This window comes from Parus major, chromosome 3 (assembly GCF_001522545.3).
Source record: "Parus major isolate Abel chromosome 3, Parus_major1.1, whole genome shotgun sequence".
In the NCBI taxonomy this organism is placed as follows: Eukaryota; Metazoa; Chordata; class Aves; order Passeriformes; family Paridae; genus Parus; species Parus major.
Genome location: NC_031770.1, coordinates 19,790,137 through 19,806,386, shown reverse-complemented (window position 1 = coordinate 19,806,386; position 16,250 = coordinate 19,790,137). Strand labels below are relative to the sequence as shown.

Genomic DNA, 16,250 nt, shown 5'->3' with positions numbered 1-16,250 from the left:
ATTGCAACTAAAAGCAAATAAGGCTCCCAGTAAAGATCTCAAAGTCTACACACGCTAGGGTCTCCACTCTTCCCCAAACAGCCTATTAAAAAACCTTGCTCTGTGTGGTCCTAGTTAAGTATGACCAGGTTGCATGAAATTCCCTGGCTTTCAGACCAAGGAGGCAGAACGTAGACCCAGGCAGAGCTTCCAAAAGCACTGCTGCAGTTCAGAAGTGTGTGCTCCACACACTGTGTATTCCACGTTCAGCTGCCACTCGTGCTACTTGTCAGCTGGGGAAATTTTCACCGAGAGAAAAATTTTAATGTTTTGGCAACACAAATTCCTCTCCATGTGTCTAAGCATCTTCTATTAATATCAAGGGGAAATATGCAGGTACATTGAAATATAGCACTTTATTTTCCCTTCTGACAAAAACTGCCCTTAATTTCACTTCGCCTTTTAGGATTCTTTTCTCCAACAGCTGATTGAGGAGCTCACATGTAAAGGAAAGTGTTAAAAAGAGAAATGTAAAACCCCAAATGAACAAGCAATAAACCTTTCTGTCTTTCAGTCACTGGGTGAGAAAGGGGTGGACACAGCTGGACTTTGAAGTCCCAGGCTGAATGACACACTAACCTCAAAGCAGAAGTTCCACTTTTAGTTGTGCCTCTAACACCACATCTGACTTTTACTAAGCAACTCTTGTTCACTTTCTGAGGTTTAATATTGTAAAATGGGGGTCTACGCATCACAGGTGTTCTCAAAAACGTAAAAAAAATACTCTCTGAAAAAATTGTTGACAAGATCATGACACATTCGCTGAAAAAAAATCATGTTGCACAAGTCCAAGGTGTTTCAAAAGTTTTAAACAAGTTTGTTTCCTTAAATATGGGTGAAAAACAACAAACTTGTAGCATAAGGATACTAAACATGGACTTCCCCTGCTAACTACTAAAGAGTATCAAAATTAAGTATTTTCCTATTACTACTACCACATGTTTTTCAGGCTACTAAGAACATAAGGTGGATAATCACATAAGGCTACAGTCCAAGGGTTGTACCTTCAAGAATCTGGTGGTATGAGGTTTGAGGCAGACAGATACTACAGGTGTGAAGGCACAAATTATCTTTACCCCTTCACCACCTTCAACATTTGTCTTTGAAAGGACTTCTCTGTTTTTGTCTCCCAACCTCTGCTTTTTTTCCGTCTGCTTACACAGATGAATAAATACTAATATTTATTCTGTCTATAATTCATGATGAAAATTATGAGTGAATAAGGAATTTGATTAATTCAGGTCTACCAAGCTGAAATAAGACAGTTTTACTGAAAGTCGAATTTTTCTTTTTTTTTTTGTTGTTCATAAGGGAAGGAGACCTTAATATAGAAGTTCTATATTTTAAATTTGGAATATACAACATGGAATGCTACCCTTAATTGTGTAATTCAATACACCTGTAACTGAATAAAATGCAAAGGGAGGATTATTACAATTTTTCTTTAACTGAAGGCAACTAGGCACTATGCAGCTTTAGACAGCACAAATGGACAATCAACATTAAACATGACTGATTTTTAAATTCTTCATTGCTCAGCTGGAGGGAAGTATTACAAGGCCAAAAAGCAGAGCTATGGACAGCTGGCTTTGTGCAGTACCAGTTCTCTGCCTCAATTTTCAAGCCATTCATTTCTTTGGGAGGGTGGGGGGGAGGGAGAAGAAAAAAAACAAAAAAAAAAAAAAAAAATCTATACTAGGCCATACAAATGTACAAAGAAAGCTTGGGTCTCTAGGACTTTCATTGTCTCAGGGAGTCGTCACCACCCTGAACCCTCATTAAAGCTGAAGAGATGCGGGAGCGGCATTAAAATGAATGCAAACCATTTGCCGCAATCTTCTGCTCACACCATCTCCAAATGAAGGCAGGCATTGCATAATCCAGGCAGCTCGAGCTCCTGACAGGTGGATGATTTATGCTCATAGTCGGAAGAATCGGAGAGCCTGCAGAGGACACAGCGTGAGCAAGGTGGTGGCGAGACAGATGCTCTCAGTGGGCTTGCAGAGGCTGGCAGGCTCCAGCTAGCTCAGGTGCAACTTGAACACTTTAGTACTGAACTCATATTGCCTAGATTCCAGCACAGCAAGATACCATTTACAATATTATGTACAGTAGATATACTATCAAACCTATCTGTGTCCTGTTTATCTATGTGTGTATACACGCACACAAAATACATACATTTTTCTGATTGCAGTTCAACTTACTGTGTTCACATACACTCATATTCTCCATCAAAAAAGAAAGGGCAGATTAGGACAAATTCTGCATTGTTACAGCCACATAGCGTAAGTGAAACCACCAGAGTTGAACAGATGTAAGTGGGGGAAGAATTTGGCTCTAGCTTTCAGAGAACAGGAATGGATCTGAGATATTGAAAATCCTTTCCATTTTAAGAGTGTTTGAAAGCTAGAAAAGAAAATGACCAGAGGAAAAAATCAAAACACCCACAGGTCCAAACATAGTGGCATATTCTCACCACTCATGATATCTCTCTGTAAAGCACAGAAAATGCCACAATTACATTGTTCTGCAAAAAAGCAGAATATTAGCAAAATATAATATAAATGACCCTCATGTCATCTACTTCAGTCTTTCAATGACATTATTTCTACTGCCTTATTCGGGGGTATTTAAAAATCCCACCCAAAACTGCAACATCATTTCCAACCATGTAATTCAGCTTCCTTTTCAAAAAGGAAGCAGAAATGGAGCTTGGATTTTTCACTTCCATAAACAAGAAACTGGACTCCTAAAACAATAAATAAATTAAAATACACACATGCAAACAAGATCTTATACACCTTTATGCTCTTACGTATATGTAAAAGAACACCCATATGCTCTTTTATTCTTTAACTGAAAAGGAGAAGCCAGGACTAAATTATCCTACCTTAAACATATCAACAAAATAAAGAATTCACCTGTCTCATATCAGACCCTCCAGATTTTCCAATGAAACCTACCACTTAATTAAGTATGTAATTTTCAGGGGCAACCAAGGAGTTAAAGCATACAAATGTGCACACTGCAGGTTATCTGGGTTGAATCTGGGACTTTGCTGACTCTCAGCTCCTTTCCACTTTAACAGATGGGGTCAGAGGTGAAACTGCAGACGAGAATTAAAGACACATACATCCCTTTAATCAGATAACACATTCAAAGACTTGCAAATTCCCAAGAAGCCACTTTACAGGCACGTGTCATGGGCTATTCCATAAAGGGGGAGGGAACAGTGAAGAGGAGGGGAAGAGGGCTTATTTCAGCTAACCAGCACTAAAAAAGGAAATTAGAGAAAACAAATGGGAACAAAATGGCATGGATTGCTAACATTCAAAATGTTTTTTCATTGCACACACCTCCCTAGAGAGGAACACCAATGCTGGAAGCCTTAACACTGCATTCAAATGTTTTTCCTAACTTCATAAATCAGCTGTGTTTACAAATACTTCCATAACAAGTATTTTAACTGGAGATGAACTGAAGCACCTTGCCAGGAGAGGTATCTCCAGCAATATCAGGATGCCCAGAAGGAAATACAGTCATTCAGCCTGACTAGTCCTCACAAAACAGTGAGTCAGCTAACAAGAACCTCAAGAAATTAATGATTCTCTCTCACATCTGGCCAGGAAAAAGCTGCCTGGAGGATATGTGCTCGCAGCAACTATTTTCTCATCAGCGTTCTTCTGATATAAGCCTCTTTGGAAGAGTAAAATGAATAGAAAGTCATGAAAATGAGAGAAAATAAACAGAGAAAAGAGAAGGAACTTATGTCACCTTAGCTACTCTGTGGCTTTGTTCTCCAGTTACTGCATCCCTCTGCATCTCATGCAGGATCAAGCTAATGGCCATGTGGCACACTCCAGCAGAAGGAAGACCAGCAAAGACTACGGCTGTGAACAACAGACTTGCCCAACTCTTCACCTGAGTTATAATTCAACAGAAACTTTACATTTAAACTGGTATTATAAAACAGATTGCTACTTTTTAAGGGAAACATTAATTTTCCTTTATTTTGATATTTAGCAGTCTATTTTGTCTTCAAACTGGAAACTTAAGAGCTTTCATTAAAACTTTGACAGGGAAACCAGGAAGTGGCTTGTGACCTGAAAAATCAGTTTAGAGGAAGACCTCTTTTAACACTTCAATAGTAACAGGCAGATACCCTCAGTCTGGACCCAAAATGCATTTATGACATCTCTTAAGTCATTTTACCATAAGTGCTACCACTTTCTATCCAGAAATGCAGTAGTTCTGGCCACTTAAAAAAAGATATTCTTGCTAAACATTAGCCACTGAGATTGACCATGCAATGAAATCTCAGGTGCCCATTTCTAAAGCTTGGACTGAACTACAGAAAAATATGAAAATGAGAGAGAGCATAGGAACTGCAGACACTGGAGACCATTGTAAACACTATCTGGCAGACTGTCATGAAAAGCAACATGTGGCTGTACAAGTGTTAAACAAATTATATAAGACTGATATGTTGATTGCTTCAGATCAGAACAAAAAACCTGGCTCATCTTCAGTCAACCACCCACAGGACTGAAAGGGGTATTAGAAAGAGACAGGACACTGGTGAAGTTATTTTTACATTGCTGACTAAAAATGACAAGAACAGCACTGTGTGGACTAATGCTTGGCTGAAGAGAGAAAGGAAAACAAAAGATGAGGACAATGAGCTTGTACTACTTGTTTTTTCTAGGATCTGTATGTGCTCAGCATGCAGTAAGTTACCAACATTCTCTCTTGCTAGTCAAGCAGTTCTGCTGATAAACATTTACAGCACACCAACAATTCTGTCACTAAGGGCACAGACTGGAGTTAAGCTGATTAAAGGACAGCATCATGCAGACTTTCCTTTAGAAAGTATTTGAATTTTTCGAAATTAACTATTTTACTAATTAACTATTTTTACATGGACTGCACTAAGACCCCACACAAGCAAGTTGTATGGAATGTTGATTTTGGATCTGCTGCACTAAAACTGTAAATCAAATTGACTTCTCATCTTATACCTGATGATTGTGAGACCTAAGCTAGATGCTTAAAAGATAAATAGATACACGTATTAACTTTGTTGGAACGATAAAGAGCAAAAAATGAAAATATTGATATTATTCAGTAAGTGTATATATTTAACATAGCTGTGTTTGACTTCCTCCAGAATCATTTATCTAATAAAAGCCCATTGAGGCTTAAAATAAAGCTATGTTTTTCATTTATAAAGATTAATAGCTATATTAAGCATCCACTGTGAGCACAACAGACTCCCCTCATAATTTCCCTCTTCTGAGAAAAAAAAAAAGAAAAAGAATGAAAAAAAAAAAAAAGAAAAAAGCTGGTTAGATGAGATCTATTACTAGAACAGCTAGTAAGCATGGCAAAATCTGACAAAAGGACAATTCACTGCAGATGATCACATTTATTTCAGAATTGAGGCTGCTGACCTTCAACCACAAAAGCCACATTACAAACACCAAATGAAATAATATTCCAACTTCATATTCCAATGACTCAGTGAGTAGAACTGGCAAAGGCTCACCACTTGCAGTAACTCTTCAGCTTACAAAAGGGCAATGATGGTCAGAGAGAAGACTGTGGCTTAGTTACATTAATGTCTCAAAACCCACGTTGATTCTAACATTTTTTTTGCAGGACAGCAGAGATTTAGAAGTGCAAAATATTTGAGGGATAGCACTGTAAGAGGTCAGAAGTAACAACTGCAGGTGGAAATGTTCTTGATTCTCAGCACATTCATTGCCTTGACTGAATGAAGAGGCCAAGAGAGCTCCTCAGCCTCCAAGCTTTTCAGTCCCAGCCCCTCTCAAGCAGCAGAAGTCTGCCACATGGGTTCTAATTACCAGCACCTGCACCATTTCAGCCCTTCACTCCAAATAATCCTACCATACATTCTGTTGTTTCGGCAAAGATTAACACAGCAAAGTCTCAGTGAGGAGATGTGAGCGCTGCCCAGACAAAGGCTGACTAAAATAAAGAAAGGTTGGCTCCAGAGTGGCACTTTAGAGATAAGGATATGCAATACCCTTAAATGCACCTCCACCTATTGATGCTACACCTATTCTACTCAAGCAGGGGATGTGCAAGTATCTGCACAGCACAAACAGAATAAAGTGAAGAATACAAATTATATTACTGTTACTCTTTACAAAATGAGCCCTATTTAATACAGGGCAGGACCCACGGATAAGAATTCAAGTACTCTGCAATAAATGGCAGTGCTACATTGATGTAAGAATTTATGGGTGACAGAGACCAAGAATGAAAGGCAGCCACTTGTCTGTGAGATGATGGGAAAAGTCCTGCATCCTTCAGACTTGTTTCTACCTATCCTTATCACTTATATCACTGTCACTGTACTTCCAGTGTCTAAGTAAATGTTAATGGGGCTAAGTCCAATGCATCTCTTATGCAAAAAATGGAATATTTTCTAGAAAATTAGGAAAATATTGCTTCCTTGATTTAGGATCAAAGGAAGAAATAAGACAAATGAGGATGTGCAGTTAACCACCTCAGATTATGATGAGAAAATATTAGTACAAAGTAATTAATTTTTAATGGTAGATTCATGAAACTGCAGAACCTACTCCTTCCAATTCTGAGCAAGTAATATGCAATGTATGTGCACTAAGAAAATTACAGTAAAATTTCATCTTCTTCAAAATCTTTTAAACTCATTTTCAGTAGAAAAAGTACAAAGTAACTTTAGGGTGAAAGTATTCTTTGCTTGTCTGACCCTGCAAACAACTGCTGTCACTGGATTCTCAGCAGCGAAAATTGTGTGAGCAGACCCAACCTAACAGCTAATCTCAAGGAAGTTGCTGGTGAGTGAGCCAGCAAACAGCTCTGACCTCAGATTTGCAAATGCTAACATAAAACCCTCCTCATTTACCGATCTGTGTAATGCCAAGAAATGTAAATACTTCTCAAACTCAGAAACAATACTCCTTTCTCCACACCCACTTCATACCTCCGCTTTTATGGAAGGGGAGAATTTGTATAAAGAGACAATGGTAAAACAAAATTTTATCTAAAAAAGAGAGAAATTTTACTTAAAGACCAAGTCCAGTGAATTGCTGGGATCTGTTTTGTTCCCCAAAATACTCAGAGACAGAACACAAACCAGAGTGGCACAACACTGCAACACAAGCACCACGAAAACTTCTCAGGAGGCTGACACTGGGTATGAGCTGTAGATGCTTTCATGTGACTTGGGAAGAATATCCACATTTCCAGTATTTGTTTTTTCTGGGGTATTTTTCTAGCGGAGGAATAGAAATGCTTGTTGCTTGAGCTGACTATAAACACTAACCTGAAGTTGAATAGTTCGTCCTTCTTCATCAGGTACAGAGAGTAGATAGTCATGAGCTGCGTTTTAGGGCAGACAAATTGGGCTGTCAGTTCTAATGTGAGAACTGGGCTATCAGGTCACATTTTGGTTAGGAGCAAAGAAGCCTACTTATGAACATCAACAACACTTAGAGATTAGCTTCTATTGTTTCCAAGGAGATTTAACAGGTCCCAGTATATATTAATCCAAGCACATGTTGAATGAAAGAAAGGCAGTGCAAAGGGAAAGGGGAAAAAAGAAGGGGAAAGGAAGAAATAGAATTGAAGGAAAGGGAGAAATGGGAGGAAGAAAAGGGGGGAATGGGTGAATGTGGAAGGAAGGGAAGAAAGGGGGAACAGAAGAGGAAAAGAAACTGTTTGAAAAAAATATCTGCACTAGAAACTAAACTCATTCATTACACATTGAAATATAGAAGAGAGCTGAGACATCAACAGAAGACACACTATTTTATCTCTTGATGTTGTAACACAGGAGGTTTGTATAATATCCTGCATTAATGAAGGAGTTCCTTAAGTGTAATATTACGATAGAGATCATAAGAAATATCACTGAGGTCACTGCCACTCTATTAACTGTCATCCTGTACAGAAATACTTTCTTTGAATACCATTAATTCTTTCTCCTTTCCTTTGTTCTGATTTCTGAAGGCAGAAGAAACGAAAACTTCATCCACAATAATTTCTGCTTTCGTCTTGGCAGACTAATGGTATTAGACTTGTAAGAGAAATTTACCTTGGCAATGTCTGATGCACAGGTCTTTTCGTAAGAGATGTTCTTAGAAGGAATCCTATTAAGCAGGCTTTTTCACTACCCTCAAAACATAGGTGATAACACAATTTTAGTCATAAAGAAGATTGCTTAGTTTTATTTATTATTTTGAGAGAGAATCCATTAATCTGCTCCTCTGCATATCACGCATCTCTTTACGTAAGACTAAACTCAAGCTGCCTGTTCTCCTTCCTGTATTGGATTCATTTACATTCATTTTACATTCTGTCAAAGCCAGAAAGGATCAATATGATAATTTAATCCGATCTGCTGCTTAACACAAGCCAAAGATGTTCATACGGTAATCTTTCCATAATAAACTCAGTAATTTATGCTTAAAAATATACCTCTTTTTAAAAATGTATTCTTATACTTGAATTAATGAAATTTCTTGAAGTGTGAAGCAAAAATATTTTAGATACCCCCAATTTTACCACATTAAGAAGCAGTGTAACTCATATAATAATCTTCTGATTCATTACATGACCAGCTAAAATGTTCAAGCATTTTTAAAACTGTCAGTAATTGTTTTTGTCTCTATGGAGAAAACTAAAATATATGGAATAACCTCTTGCAAAAATAGTTATACAAATGCTGCATCTGAAACAAAACGTAATCTTATTTTGGAATAATTACTCCATTAGAATTATTTCACATGGAAAGCTCTTCGGAGCAAGATCTGTCCTATAATAAACTTGGAATACTATCTTCTACCACAAACACATGCTAGTAAATAGTCCCACAAATATTATTAATAGGCATATAGTACTAATTAAAGATTAAATGTTGAATTCTCCTCAGATCACATAGCAATAGAAAAAAAAAGTCAAATATCTACTTAAGATTCCCCAAACCATCATATATAGTTTTACATCCAATTTTTCTTCTTAGAAAAAAAAACAAAACAGAACAAACCCTTTTTCTCAGTCCAACTAACTGTATAAAAAGGGAAATAGCTAAAATATCCAATCTTGCACATGAACACAGATTTAATTCTACCACCTGAAGCAAACTAATCACTGGCTTCCAAAGAGTTTGAAAGGCCAAACTTAAAAGAGATATTATAAACCAACAGAACTGAAAACTACTGAGAGTCTTAAAAATGTTCCTTTTTCAAAAGGGCCAATTGTTGTACATGTCTCCCTTCACCCTTTTAGCAATTGCAATATTATTTCAAGAAATCTCAAGGGATACCTATGAAAAGTTTCTCCCTAGACTATACAAGAATCTTTAATGTTGTTTCATTTGTTCTCATGAATCTGAGACAATCCACCCAAATGTAATTTGGAGCCAAAGAAACTCCATTTTGGCAGAAGACTCAATTGTGATACCTGAAAATCTGTTTTTTCTGTAACACTGACACACAAAGTTAAATATAGAGAAGTGTAAATTTTCTTATTTGAGTGCAATATAGTCTGCTTTGCTGCTAATAACCCTTACCTAGAAAAGTAAATTAAAACATAACAACCTCGTATTTGTCCTGTGCCTAAAAGCTCACCAGCCTCTGCTGAATGCTGCAGTGTGAAGTACAACATACCCAAAAGCCATCCATAGACCCAGACATGTTTTCAAGTAACAGTCCATGGATTAAACCAAAATGATACATATGTTCCTCCAGATCAGTGTGTACAAACTTATGATACACAACAGGACACGTAGCCAGGACCTCAATCCCACTCCAGCCCCGTCCAGCACTGCTGTAAGTGTTCCTTCTCTAGCCTCTGGCCTACAAAAAATCTTGCAAATTACTACGAATCTTGATCTAGGTGCTGCTGGTTAAGCTCCACCAACATTCATGAGAATATGTACAGAAAATCCCTACTCCACTTTGTAAAACATGTGACCAGAAATCTAATTCCCTCCCAGGATTTGACCCCAAAACACAGCCCCACAACCCTAGCACCGGGTCTCCCACAGAAACACTGGATGCTTGATGGAAAACACCATTATCTTGTCACATAAATGATTCAACATGCAGATGTCATATGGGAAGACACTCTATACATTTGCTAGAAGTGGTTTTCAGACCTTGCCCTAGAAGCCAAGCTAAAACTCAGAATCTTTTTCCAGGCACTGTGATTTCTATCATGAAATTTATATGACAATTCACAAAATGACAATGTAGTAAAGTCCTTTCAAATGTGAAGGGAAGCACAATGTCTGATAATTGTTTCACTTTAGATTACACTTAAAAACTGTTTGTTAAGGATAAATTTCTACAAGAAAACTCCCCACAAACAAGGTAAGATTTCTGGAGAAGATGCACCATGGCAGATGTGCTGCTCTTGTAAGGAATGTGATGCTCCTCTCAAAGCTGCTTAAACTTGATTTTATTTCAGGTCTGCAACTAAATTTTTTTTGTAAATAGATTTAGGCTGTCAATTTCCAGGCATGCTGTGCCATCAGCATGTAGAGACTGCTGTGACAAACGTGGAGGCTGCAGCAGCAAATTTTATTATAAACTGGTAATTGAATTGAACAGGTTTACATTTGAATAGATTTACTGCAGCACGACCTCTGACATGCTTCATGGAACTGAAATCCTAGCCTGTACATAAAGAAATACTTGAGATACAACAAGAATAATTTCAGCTTATTTTAAGTTCATACTAATCAATAAAATTATACCACTTTACACATGAAAGAAGTCAGTATCTTATGTTTCTTAATTCTGTATATAAAGGATGTGCTCCAAGTCAAAAAGTCATCTCCAGACTTTTCCATAGGTAAAAACAATATTCAGCTCCAAAACTACCCTCCAACAAGAAGAAAAAATAAACCTTTACTACAAGTACAGTCCTAAAAATGTACTGTGAATCAATATGGTTTAAAAAGTAAAAGTGCCCATTAAAGGGGGGAAAAGAATAAAATGCCCTTAGAGGTTCTTGTAGGTTGTTATATTAGGTGGTAGATAAACAACACTGCCTTTTCAAAGCAATTGGTTATTTTGCCATTGTAGAATATTCAGAAAAAGGTATGTACTTTTAGAGTAGAAAATTTATGCAATTCTTACTAAGAAAACTTGTGGGAATGATTTGAATCCATAGACAACGAACATTCAAAAAAACCCCGTGACTCACAATGTACATTTGTATTGTCTAACTAAATTATCTCAGTTAACAAAATTGTATGCAGAAACAGTAAATCTGCACACAAATTTGCTGAGATAATTACTCATTTGTAGAGGAGACACTTAACTTCCCCTTGGAGTCACAGAAGCTGCACACAGCCTAGATTTTTTTAAATAGATATGTTAATGGATGCACAGCAGTGCCCTCAAAATTCAGAGGAAAAGGATTAAATCAATTCACCTGCATGTACTCTTGGTAGCACTGTTTCGTTTTCAAAGAAGTTGCTCAATATATCTGTGTATTAGATTACTAGTGATACTGGGTCTTAACTTACTAATTAAAGATGCTAGGAAGTACAGTGGCATACCCAGTCATCCTTTTCTTTTTACAGTTTATCTAAGCATCATAATTTCACTTTCAAGTAACTGCTCCTAGTGGTCAGTTATATGAGGATTTTGGCAAGTAAGAACTCTCCCATCACCACTGAAGAGAGGGTCAAATCCTGCCGTTCTTACTGAGGCAAAATCTCCATCGAATCTGACAGGAGTTTTGCTCAAGTAAGACTAAGGACAGCAGGATTTGGCTCACAGGATCATAGCATCTGCCAAAGCAGTTGCACAGAACAAGGTTTATTCTTAGTAAGTATAATCCAATAAGAATATGTCTGTAGGTGCGTGATAGGCCTAATTTACCCATCATCTCACCACTGATCTATGTTGTTTCTTGGATTTTACCCTAATAGCTGCATACATAACCTGTTTTATGTTATCACCAAACCATTTGCAAAAATCAGCCAGCTATTAAAGCTGAGTTTTCAAGCACTTACAAAGCAAAATTGCATAGGATTGTTTTGAAGTGATTGCTTAACACTAAGTATTCTGCACTGGATACAATATTTAGAGAACATTATGAGGATTTCATTTCAAATGTTTATCTAGTTCAGAAGTCCATGGCATCTTTCTTGGTAATGTCAGTGCCCTAAAATAATAATGCATATAATACATGCACTTAGAAGTATATTCTTGCATATACATTAACAGCAATTTAAGTGCAGAGCAGGCAACCAAGATTTGGAATCACCTCTTTGTCTAACATAGATGAAGCAGGTTCCAGGTAAGAGAGCACCATTTCTTGAGTACATTTTCTTACATTCAATAACTTCAAAATATAACTGATTAATTAAAACATTCAATATATACTTACAGTGAGGGGCAGGGGTTCTCAGAGACTTTTAGAAAAAAAAAAAGGGGGGGGGTGTGCTCCTCTTCTGCACGCCATAGTTTGCTCCAGTGTAGTTACAGTAACTTCAGTACACACACACAATATACTTGTTTAATTTAGAAATTCATTTGTCCTGATGAAATGAAGACTGAATAAAAGCAGGGAAAGGAAGGCACAGTTTGTGTTTCGGTTTTCTGCCAGAACTGGGACAAAGTAACAGCAGATAAGGAATGAAGGAAAAACATCTTTGAGAATTCTCATGATTATTCTATTAGTTTCTTACTGAAAGAGATTGAATGCTGAGGTATATTTTACTGTACTACACTAGATGATGAACTCTATGTGGATACAGCATGATTCAATAGCTTAGAAGCAGGTGTCAGAAAGAGCAAGTATGTACGAAAATTGCCATTGCAATAACTGATTAGAACACTCACCAGACTCTTCTTTCCTGATTGCCCTACAGTTGTAGCAAGTGTTTGCAGAGAAATACAGATTGAGGTGGTGAGTCTTACCTTCTTTCAGCATGCCAACTTTTAGACACTTCATGAAGCGGCAGGCTTGGCAGGACTTGCGTCTGCGCTTTGTGATTTCACATTCATTTGTTGCTGGGCAGCTGTACTCTATGTTACCTGTGATGGAATAGACAGAGGAAGAGGTGTTCAGAGTCACTGACTAACCAACACAACATATATACAAAAGTACTCATGCAACTGCTGTTGTACTTCATTTTGGAATGTATCAAGAGTAGCAGTGCTGCAGAAAGGAAACGCCTTTCAAGTAAAAATAAATAGCTGAGTTAAAAGAGGAAGTTTTTTCACTTTTTCTTTTTTTAATCTAGACAACTGTATGAAAGAAATTTATACAAATCCACTATTAATGTGTGTTTCACTCCAAATATGGTCCCTAACAAAACCCTTCACGTATGTTATTCCTGCTGGTAGAAGAAAGACATTTATTTTCTGTACCAAACCACAGGATCAGGCTCCTTTTCTGAGCACTCTTCATTTTCCTTTTTAGCCAATTTCCATAGTCTCTCTTTGTCTAATATACAAAAAGAGGACTGCTTTATTGCATAATCAACTGTAACAGGTACCATGGAGTTTCACCCTTCTTCTTCTTCCACTACAGCTGGCACAGAGCATCAGGCAGGAGTCACCGGTGTTGGACTGTTACCACCACATCCAGCACGTTCTACAGCTTCCAGGCCAGATCTCTGCTCCAGGACACCTCTCTAGACCAAGTTCTTGTACTGAGAGGTATCAGGAATAGCATCATTGCTGCCAAGCTGTCAGAATAACAAAAACTGAAAGAGATGCTTTCCTTTGACCCTGGCTTCTCCCAGTTCCCCTCTTAAAGCCTGTAACTAGTTTGATCCTTAAATGTGAGGCCTCCTGGGAAAAGCAGTCTCTTTCTTTCTTTGTTGTTATTGTTTAATACATATTATTTCTACTCAAAAAAAAGGAAAATAAAAGCTTATAAATGAACAAGTGAAATACATGAGTAGTTTATTCTTTAAAAGATCACATCTTTGGGTATCCAAGTCTGAATGGGAGAACATCTGCTCTCTTTTGCCCTAGTATCACTGCATTTTTCAGAAAACAGCTTAGCTCAGCTTATTCATCTGTCCAGCCATGCAGGCTATTGCCCATTACGACATCCAGTACAACAGACTTTGCACCAGTTGGAAGTTAAACCGGAAACTGACTTTTAAATAAAGCATCTTCCTGATCAGTCTGTCACATCCTGCTTTAAAGGTATTTCTTTATTTTCTAACCCTTTCCCCCTGTGATTAAGTGCATTAGTATCTTAATGAAAATGCATTCTGTTTATTGCCCTCTTGGGAAGAAAAAGGTCATCACACCAAATGCATAAATTGTCATCTGAGACAGTCCAAGCATAATCGCAATTTTGCTGGTCCTTGTTTGCTGCACTCAGGGTCCATCAAAGTCCCCTGAAACATGCACAGGTTCTAATAATTAGCATAGAGTCTGCCTGGGACCACAGCATTGATGAAATATTTCAGAGTTCATCACACTTTGTAAACACTGATTTATATTGACTACCTTTCTCCAGACTGATGTCTCCTCATTAAATATCACATTAGTGGATTGCAGGATTGCACAGACTCAAATGCTCAGCAACTGCTAATTCAACAGGAAGTAATACTTAAACCACTTACATCTACTGAAAACTGGTTAAGTATTTATGATAAAGGAGGCTTGCATGGCAAAATGTGTACTCTGCCAACACAACCAGCATATTTGGCACAACCTTTTCAGGCCTTTGCAGGTTTTCTTCCTCCTGGACATTGCTGCCTGAGTTAGCAATGCTGGTGAGGAAAACAGATCTTGGTATGCCTGAATGCTAATGACAAAAGTCAAAGCAGTTTAGTCCTTTCCCCCTTTCTTAGCTGCTGTGGAGAAAGCTGTTTAAAAACCTGAAGGATATGGTGGGTAGGGAATTTAGCACAACAGTTCCTGTGAAATGTCTTTCCAGTACACATTAGAAAAGTTAGGAAATAACACTTTTAGAAGGGTAGGTAGAAAATGATGGTAAGGCCAAGCTTAAAATGGATTCCCATTATCCTCTCACTCTAACAAGGCATTCTTAGAAAGGAACAACCGCTAAACAGGAAGACTTTCAAAGCTTTCACAAATTGTATCTAACGTACTTCATTATACTACAGTAATAAATGTATTACCGTCCCTTTAAAAAAAAAGAAAAAGGAGAAACATGGAATCAGAAATGCTTTGCACATGATCAAAGATACCTTTGCACAAGGCCAGAAATGATCTTGATCAGAAATTAGATCAATATTACAACAGAGAACTTCAGGAAGCAAACCTCTCTACTAGGGCAGGTGGAACACTCCCACTGTAGCAAGAGCTCCTGTCCAAAGATACAAAGGTACAGGTGCCAACATCAAAAAGTAGCATTCAGAACCAGAAAGATAAATTCAAGACTGCTCACTTAATTATGCAGACACTTCTAATCCATACCCTGACATTTCACATTTCTGCAAACTGTGCAACAGTCTGCAGCAGGCATAGTGTAACTTACTTTTCCTGCATATTCTTGACACCTAAAGAATGCTAAAAGGAGCTATTATTCTAGTCTCTTGGATTCCAGTACTTTAGCTTACAGAGGGAATCTCATTTCAATTTAAACTGCTTTTCTTTAATGAATTGTATTTTAGAGCAGATGCTCAATCTTCATTTTTGGTGTTGGAAAACGAACTTGGAAGATGCTGTAAAGAATTCCTCCGATGAGCTCAGCAGAGTTGCAGGAACACTGGTAAGATCCACATCTTACCAATGACCATAGCTGGTCCCTGTAAAGTGTTCCAGCATTTTAGAACATGGCTACACTGCAGTAAGAGTTCAAGGAACTAACATTTTCTCTCCAGTTCACGTGCAGATGCAGTGGATATCTCTATAATACTAAAATGCATTTTATGTAGCACTCCAAGTATTAGCAGTTCTATTTTTGTTAAAAACCTGAACTTACTGCACATTCCAGGTCATTAGAGCTCTCATAATTTCTTATTTACTTCTAGATATGAATTTCCATTCAAGATACTCAGATCTGCTTCTTATTTCAGAGGAAGAACCAGAAGGAAGCTCTACCAATTCCTTGCTTACTTCAAGATGCTAGAGGCTGAAACTGAGCAGCTACGAAGGATAAAAGCTGAGTTTGCCCAGTCCTGTCAACAGCTGGAGAGGAAGTTGTGTTATACAGTGAACAAAATCAACATGGCAGCTTTGGACCTTTAA

The 16,250-nt window shown here is 37.6% G+C and overlaps 1 protein-coding gene across 9 annotated transcripts in view; it reads right to left on the bottom strand.

The window, feature by feature from the left end:
- ESRRG (estrogen related receptor gamma) overlaps positions 1-16,250 on the bottom strand; it is a 389,158-nt gene that overhangs the window by 96,325 nt on the left and 276,583 nt on the right. For all 9 annotated transcript variants that reach the window (XM_015621015.3, XM_033513291.1, XM_015621011.2 and 6 more), the window contains one exon: positions 12,990-13,106. In XM_015621015.3, the coding sequence (XP_015476501.1) occupies positions 12,990-13,106 (117 nt within the window). The remainder of the gene's footprint in view (positions 1-12,989; positions 13,107-16,250) is intronic.